The sequence below is a fragment of the Herpailurus yagouaroundi genome, unplaced genomic scaffold, assembly GCF_014898765.1.
Source record: "Herpailurus yagouaroundi ecotype Mexico unplaced genomic scaffold, PumYag 200, whole genome shotgun sequence".
In the NCBI taxonomy this organism is placed as follows: Eukaryota; Metazoa; Chordata; class Mammalia; order Carnivora; family Felidae; genus Herpailurus; species Herpailurus yagouaroundi.
This window is the reverse complement of record NW_024412431.1, coordinates 4,881,627-4,890,254: the sequence shown is the minus strand read 5'-3', so window position 1 is coordinate 4,890,254 and position 8,628 is coordinate 4,881,627. Positions and strand designations below refer to the sequence as shown.

The 8,628-nt window shown below is 53.4% G+C and overlaps 1 protein-coding gene across 1 annotated transcript in view; it reads right to left on the bottom strand.

The window, feature by feature from the left end:
• The window catches only part of IL27RA (interleukin 27 receptor subunit alpha), a 16,236-nt gene extending 7,743 nt beyond the window's left edge, over positions 1-8,493 (bottom strand). Inside the window, 6 exon segments of the mRNA XM_040450123.1 lie at positions 2,009-2,073; positions 2,184-2,343; positions 3,910-4,067; positions 4,165-4,322; positions 7,732-7,849; positions 8,276-8,493. Of these exon segments, the coding sequence (XP_040306057.1) occupies positions 2,009-2,073; positions 2,184-2,343; positions 3,910-4,067; positions 4,165-4,322; positions 7,732-7,849; positions 8,276-8,369 (753 nt within the window). The 5' untranslated portion in view covers positions 8,370-8,493.
• Positions 8,494-8,628: the final 135 nt, after the last annotated feature.

Below are 8,628 nucleotides of genomic sequence, written 5' to 3'. Positions count from 1 at the left end.
TTAGCCAACTGAGCCACCCAGGTGCCCCTAGAAGCAAACTCCTTTTGATGTATAAAGACAAAACCTTTGGGGGGCCTGGTGTGAATGCTCACTGAACTTTTAAATATTCAGAATATGGGGATTTCTAGGCAGTTTTTATTATCAATTCCCAGTACAGTCTGTGTTCTAAATAGAGAATTCTTTAATGTGCCCTGCATCACCTCACCCCTTTGAAGCCCCTGGAAACTGGCTCTATGGCCTGGTATGCAGCTGATTTTGGTAAATGTCTTAATTGTACATGGAAGAAAGGCATGTTCTGACATTTCCTATGTGAGTCTATTAGGTTGTTTGCTAATCACATGCTCAGATATTCTAGATCTTGACTTGTTTTTCATCTATTATGAAATTACTGATAGGAGTGTGTTAAACTCTCCCACAATGGTTGTGGATTCATATATTTCTCCTTGTAGTTCTGTCAATTTTTGCTATGTGTATTTTAAAGCCATATTATTAGGTACATATAGTTTTAGTACTCATATCATATTGGTGAACTGAATTGTTGCCGTCATGTAGCTACTTTATTTCCCCTTCATTTTCTTCTTCCCTCCCTTCCTCCCCCTCCCTTCCCTTCCCTTCCCTTCCCTTTCTTTCTTTTTCTTTCCCTCCCTCCCTCTCTCTCCCTTTCTTTCTTTTCTTTCTTTCTTTTTCTTTTCTTTTCTTTCTTTCTTTCTTTCTTTCTTTCTTTTTTCTTTCTTTCTTTCTCTCTTTCCCTCCCTCCCTCTCTCCCTTTTTCTTTCTTTTCTTTTCTTTCCTTCCTTCCTTCCTTCTTTCTTTCTTTCTTTCTCTTGTGTTTATTTATTTTTGAGAGAGAGAGAGGGAGACAGAGGATCCAAAGCGAGCTCTGCACTGACAGCAGAGAGCCCAATGAGGGCTCAAACTCATGAACCACGAGATCATGACCTGAGCTGAAGCCAGACGTTTAACCAACTGAGCCACGCAGGGGCCCCTCCCCTTCACTTTCTACTGAATGTTACAATCAGAAGTCTTTATCATATTTTTTAAAAACATGACTATAGGGGTGCCTGGGTGGCTCAGTTGGTTAAGCTTCTGACTTCAGCTCAGGTCATGATCTCATGGTTTGTGACTTTAAGCCCCACGTCGCATTCTGTGCTGACAGCTCAGAGCCTGGAACCTACTTCAGATTGTGTGTCTCCCTCTCTTTCTTCCCCTCTCCTGCTCATGCTCTCTCTCTCTCTCTCAGAAATAAACATTTTAAAATTTAATATAAAATAAAATAATGTATTAAAAATTAATATTAGGGACACCTGGGTGGGCATCTAATTTTGCCTCAGGTCATGCTCTTACATTTGTGAGTTTAAGCCCCGCATCATGCTTGCTGCTGTCAGCGTGGAGCACTCTTTGGATCCTCTGTGTCTCTCTGTCTCTCTCTCTCTCTCTCTCTCCCCCCCCCCCATTCGGATCGTACTGTCTCTCTCAAAAAAAAAAAAAAATTAAAAAAAAATTAATATTAGACCATGTGGCCTAAGAGGGTTATGGGCCCTGCTGTTTTGTTCCTCTGCCATATTTACTGTGAGCCAGGGCCTAGCGACGCCTGGAACATCGTAGGTGCTCAACAGATTGGGAGCAGTGGGGATGGGTTTCTGTCCTCTCCTAACGCCACTTCCATACTAGCACCGGAGCTCTGGCGCACTGTGCTGTATTTTATGGAGCTGAGCCTACTCTTGCTTTCAAACCTTTGCACCTGCTGTTCCCCCTGGCCTGCACCCACCTTCATGTCTCAGCTCAGACCTCCTAGAAGTAGCTGACGTTGGGGGAGGCTTGCCCTAAGCCAGGACCTCTCTGAGCATCCCTCTCGCCCCCCCCCCCCCCCCCGCACCGCGCCACAACAAAGCCTTGGGGTCACCTCAAGAAGGCAGCATCAGCATCGTCACCTCTGTCTTGTCCACATGGTTGTTATTTGGGGCTTCCTGACATGCACAGGGAAATGGGACGGAGCCCCACGGCTCACCTTCCACAGAAGCAGGGCTTCCTGTGTGCCCGCTGTCCCGCAGACATTCCCCGATATCCATACGTCTTTTGGATTTGCCAAGGAGGAGGAAAGGGGGGTACAAGTGAGAGAGGCACGGTGGTACAGACTTCCGGGAGGGGAGACGAGGGTGTCGGGCAAGCCTGGAGAGCCTCACCAGAGGGCGGCGTCTGGAAGGACAGAACGGGGCTCCGGTGGCCCCACAGACCCTCTTCGTTCTCCATTCGGCAGCGGCCGTACACCTGATAGCCAGTGGCTAGCTCCAGGTCCTGGATCTCAACGGGGGTCAGGGGTATGGACTTCACTTCTGGCTCCAGCTGGCGGAGAGACAGGGAAGAGCAGTGAAGCTGAGGGCTGAGTTGCGAGTATCTGACCTGGTATCTCCGCAGGGTCCAAATGCCCTCTGCTTTGCACACGACCAAGGGGACTCCCAGGACCCAGGCCTTCTGGGTTTGACATTGGGACAATCCCCAGCAAAAAGAGGAGACAAATTGGCCACTCTATGGCTCATGCACAGCAGTAGGTAGGAGTAAACTCTGTCATTCTCCCCCTTTTACAGTTGAGGAAAACTGAGGCCCTGGAGAGGGGGAAGTGCCTTGCCCAAGGTCACAAAGCAGGTGGGCGCTGGAGATGAGAGTCCTACCCAGGCAGTCAGATTCCAAAGTCTGCCTCTCAGCATTGCTCTGAATCGCATGCATAATCACAATGACAACTTTCTTCGATATTGCAATGTTTTGCATGAGGCGCCTGAGACAACTGGTGATCCCCAATATCCATTCTCCCCTTTTTTCCTTTGGAAATAGAAGCCCTGAGTATCAGCGGGGAACATGGCTGTCAAGACTGAGGACTACATTTCCCAGCCTCCCTTACAATCAGGTGGGACCATGTGACCGTGTCCTGGCCAATGAGATATGAGAGGAAATGATCCTGGCAACTTCTGTGTTTGTACAAAGTGCGTGGGCGGGTCCCCCAACTCCTTCTAGGGGTCTCCTCGCTCTAGGGTTCTCTTCCATTTTCTTGCTGTGCGAGCTTGGTAAGGTGCTTAGCTTCTCTGAGGTTGGCTTCCCCGACTGTGAAGCAGATATCGTAAAAGCATCTGCTATAAAGGAAAGTTGGGAGGGACTCATCAAGATAATTTTGTGCAATTAGCCTGGGACCTGATGATGCCCAGCAGGTGCTCAGAAATGTCAGCTGCCTTTATTAATTATTTTTTAGTGTTTATTTAAACCAAGCCTTGCTCCTCATCTGTAAAGTGAGTAGGTATAAAAGGCATCTACCTCGGGGCGCCTGGGTGGCTCCGTCGGTTAAGCGTCCGACTTCAGCTCAGATCATGATCTCGCGGTCCGTGAGTTCTGGCCCTGCATCGGGCTCTGTGCTGACAGCTCAGAGCCTGGAGTCTGCTTCGGATTCTGTGTCTCCCTCTCTCTCTGGCCCTTCCCCCACCCTCTCTCAAAAATAAATAAACATTAAAAAAAAGGCATCTACCTCAAAGAGTTCTTGTAAGGGTTCAATAAAGAGCCTAGAATAGTGCCTGGCACACAGCAGACGCTTTCTAAATGTCTTCTGTTATTTTAAGGTTAATGTAAGCTATCGGAGGACTTCTTTGCATTCACAAAAAGGCTGGAGGAAGTTTACTGTGTTTCTCAACATTCCCAAGTGGAGTTTGGATTGGGACTGCATGATATTTGAGATTATTTGGTGGGGCGGGGTGTGATTTTTTTTTTTTAGCTGAACAAGATGCAACATACAGGCCTTTTGTGTGAGATGGGGACAGACTCCAGGAACAAGTGAGGAACGGGTTCTGGGCTGGGTCTCTGATTTGGGGATGATGCCTTGGACCCTGCCTGGAGTAGGGTGGGGGAAGAGGGGCCCCTGACACTCACCAGAGTCCAGGCAGTCCCCTGGCATCTTTGATAGTAGAACTGGCAGACCAGGACCTTGTGGGGAGGCCACACCGGCGGGGCCCAATGGACAGTGACCTCCAAAGGATCATCCTCTGAAAAGTCGACGTCAGGGTAGAGCCGGGGGGCATCCGGCTTCACTGAGGAAGGAGAGGCCGGAACGTATTTAGCCGGGGTCTCCAGGACCACCCACCCCCCCCCCCACAGCATGCCCCCACCCCCCATCCCCCCTGTTACTTCGGGTTTCCAGGTTCACGAAGACTGGGGGCCAGAGAGGCTGGCCAGCCTCGGTACCCCAGACAAGCAGTTCATCAGACATGGTAAGCTGTTCCCGCGGAATGGTCACCCAGCTCTGCCCAGTGGGCACTGTCACAGTCCACGTTCTGTTGGGATGGCTGTGAGGAGAGATGTGGGGGTAGGGGGGTATAGATTGGGTTGGGGCCAAAGCCATCATGATAACTGCTCTGCCTGGGTTCAAATCCCAGCTTTGCTGCTTCAGGGCTGTGTGACCTTGAGCAAATGGCTTCACTTCTCTGTGCCTCAGTTTCCTCATCTACAAAATGAGGGTGACAGAAGCGCCTGCCGAAGGGCGGAAGAGCGAGGGGAATCAATGAGGTAAGACGTGGAATGTATTACCACCTACGTTTAGAACATAAACCGCGTGGTAATAGTGGAGAACGTTTAGAACAGCATTGGTGGGTGGGGGAGGGGCACCTGGGTGGCTCAGTCGGTTGAGCGTCGGACTCTTGGATCCTGCTCAGGTCATGATCTCACGGTTCCTGTGTCTGAGCCCCGCACTGGGCTCTGCACTTGACAGGGCGGAGCCTGCCTGGGATTCTCTCTCTCCCCCTTTCTCTGCCCCTCCCCTGCTCGAGCTGTCTCTTTCTCTCTCCAAATAAATAAGCTTAAAAAACAAACCAAAACAGCAGTGGGAGCCCGCCACAAGCCACGTGAGCATTGCTCGTTGCATTTATTGAGCACCTACTTCCAGGTGGGCACATTTACACGTATGCAACGATACAGTCAGCAAATCCATATTGTGCCAGGCCCTGCTGTGGGAGCTGGGGACAGGACTGGGACCAGAGCAGGCCAGGACCTGGCTCTCTAGAGCTGCTCCTCCAGTGGGGGGGGGAGGCCAACGAGAAACACATAAATATATAATCGATGGCGGTTATACGCGATACACAGAACAATCATCAGGGTGGAGAGGATACAGTGCGGTGATGTGGTGAGGAAAGACAGTGCTATTTTAAGCAGGGTGGTCAGGAGCCTCTCTCAGAGGTGGAGACCTTTGAACAAAGGCCCGGAGGATATGAGGGCGGGGCCGTGCAGTACAGGGTGGTGGTGGGCGGGGGAGGGGAAGCGTTTTTTAGGAAGAAGCGGCAGTCGGTGCAAAGGCCTCGAGGCCAACTGACCGGCGTGTTTGAGGAACGGCAAGGAAGCCCGCGTGGCCGGGGTGCAAGGAGGGAGGTGGACAGATGCGCCCTGACTCAGGTGTCCACGGGCGCCCTCTGGCTGCTGTGGCGGAGAACACGCCGGGAGGGCGCAAACCGGAGCCCAGGAAGGAGGTGGGGACTGCGTGGTCCCGGCTCTGCTGGCCAGGATGGGGGCTAGACCAGGGTGGGTGCTGGGGAAGGAGAGAGTGCCAGATTCTGGATACTGGAGAAGGTGGAGCCGGCAAGGCTCGCTGACAGGTCAGAGGTGGGTGACAGAGAGCGGCGCTGGGGATATCCTGAAGGATTAGGTTGCAAAGATGCAAAAACGAGGCCTTCATAAAACAGCAACAACAAAAACACAGGCGCTCGCGAAGATGCGGAGAAACCGTAGGCCCTCCTACGGGAATGGAAAATGTTGCAGCTGCTGCAGAAAACAGTTGGGCCGTTTCTCAGTTAAACCCGGAATTGCTGTGCGACCCGGCAACTCCACCCCTATGCACGGACCCAAAAGAATGGAACACAGGGACTCAAACGCTTGTAGGTGTATGTTCCTAACGGTGCTAGTCACAGTTCCCAAAAGGTGGAAACAAACTAAATGGCCATCAACAGAGGAATGGAGGGGCGCCTGGGTGGCGACTCTTGATTTTGGCTCAGGTCATGATCTCACAGTTTGTGGGGTTGAGCCCCGAACCGGGCTCTGCACTGACAGTGCAGAGCCTATTGGGGATTGTCTCTCTCCGTCTCTCTCTGCCCCTGTCCCACTCACTCTCTCTGTCTCTCTCAAAATAAATAATAAGCTTAAAAAAAAAAAAACCAAACAGATGAGTGGATACGCAAAATGTGGTCAATCCTTACAGTGGAATATTATTCAGCCATAAAAAGGAACGGTGTTCTGACTCATGCTACAACATGGATGAACCTCAAAACCCGCTAAGTGAGGGGCGCCTGGGTGGCTCAGTCGGTTAAGCCTCTGACTTCGGCTCAGGTCAGGAGTTCGAGCCGGACATCAGGTTCTGGGCGGACAGCTCGGAGCCTGGAGCCTGCTTCGGATTCTGAGTCTCCTTCTCTCTCTGCCCCTCCCCTGCTGGCGCTCTGTCTCTCTCCCTCTCTCTCAAAAATGAACAAACTTAAAAACAACAACAACAACAACATGCTAAGTAAAAGAAGCCACACACAAAAGGCCACATAGTGTATAATTCCTTTTATATGAAATGTTCAGAACCGGTAAACCCACAGAGACAGAAAGCAGGATGGCGGTGACGGGGACCGGTGGGGAGCACGATAGGGAGCAGACTATTCGTGGGATGGAACTTCCTTTTGGGGTGATGAGAGTGTTCTGGAAGTAGAGAAGGTGGTTGCACAACACTGTGAATGTACCGAACGCCACTGGATTGTTCGCTTTGAAATGGTTAACTTTGTGTTATGTGAATTTCGCCTCCTTAAAAAAGGGGGGACCTTCTCCGACTGCCCCCTCTTAAACTGAGGGGGCTTAAACCTAGGCCCCTCTGGAAAGGAACGGTGGGGACCGCTGCCCAACGATGTGAATGTACCGAATGCCACCGAACACTTAAAAATGGCTGAGAGGGGCGCCTGGGTGGCACAGTCGGTTAAGCGTCCGACTTCAGCTCAGGTCACGATCTCGCGGCCCGTGGGTTTGAGCCCCGCGTCAGGCTCTGGGCTGATGGCTCAGAGCCTGGAGCCTGTTTCCGATTCTGTGTCTCCCTCTCTCTCTGCCCCTCCCCCGTTCATGCTCTGTCTCTCTCTGTCCCAAAAATAAATAAACGTTGAAAAAAAAAATTAAAAAAAGGCAACAGCCCCTCCCCGACCAGTGGTTCCCACCTTTCCATGCCCCTTTTACGCCTCCCTCACTTAGCCAAATTCGACATGAATTGGAGTTTGCAGGTGTGATTCATCATGAAGCAACCCAGGTCTCCCCCCTTCAACTGTGACTTCCACAAGGTCCAGGCTGTCGGTCGGCCTCTTTCACTGCTGCGTCCCCAGCACCAGACCAGATCCTTTTTATACGCTCAGAGAAGTTAAGCTACTTGCCTAAGGTCACACAGCAATACAAGCCAGCTTCTAATTACTAAGCAACTTCTCTTGGCCAGTGCCTAACTCGTTGAACCCTCAAAGCCAAAGCTGGGAGGCAGGTCCCTTTATTCTGGCCATTTGGTGAGGGAGGAAAGAGAGGCTCAGAGAGGGAAAGTGACTGCTTTAGGGTCACACAGCAAGGAAATGCACAACCTGGAATCAAAGAAAGGGCTTGAGAGTGGAGGTGGGGGAGGGGTCCTCTCAACTGAGTATGCTGGGAACTGACTGGCCACCCTTCCAAAGCCTCAGTTTCCCCACGTCAGCCGGTTGTACTCACTACTTCTGGCTCTGGAGGTGCAGCGTGGAGGGAGCTGCCAGATCCCCAAGAGGTCCCCACGAGCAGTTCAAGTCGCCCAAGGGTCCAACTCCATAGCACTGCAGTGGCCCGGGACTTCCTGGAGAGGGAGGTGGGAGGGTCCCAGGGAAGAGGGTCAATTCTCCCAGCCGCCCGCACATCCCAGAACCCGAACTTCCCCCGGACTTCTGCCAACTGGGGAGGGCGATCCAGGGTCCCTGCCGGAGGCGAGCAGTAGGAAGGGGGCGCTGGATACCCCTCCCCAGGCTTTGGGCATAACTACTCCACTCCCTCTGCCAGCCACATCCTGTTGCCACCCCAAGAGCCTCCACCCCACCCCCGGGCCTCGGGCTCCCACCTCGCTGCCGACCCCCGTGCCCCAGCTGCCCTCTTGGCGCGGTCCCCGCCCCAGGAGGTGCAGAGAGGCGGCGGTCGTTCCGCAAACTTGCGGTGCACCCGGAGGCTTTGCGCCCCCGGGGCGAGCGCGGCGCCAGAGCGCCCGACACGAGCTCGCTCCAGAACTCACCCTGGGGTCGACTCCGGTGGCACAGCAGCGACAACAGAGGCAGCAGCACCAGCTCCGGCCGCGGCCGGAAGGGAGCGGCCCGGGCCCCTCGCATGGCGCTCCCCCTACCGCGCCCCGAGTCCGGCCGGCCCTGCCCGGCCCTGCCCGGCCCTGCCCGGCGCGGCAGCGCCGCTCGCCTCGCTCTCCGGGTCCGGCACCCAGGCGGCCACGAGAAGCGCCCCTCCCCTCCCAGCCGCCTCCGCACCTTGCGCTCCGGGTCCCCGCCCCTTCCCGGTGGCGGAAAGTCCCCAGCGGCGCAGGCTGGGGCTGTCGAGAGGGAGGGGAAAACGGCCTGGGGCGTCTGGCGGGTGCTG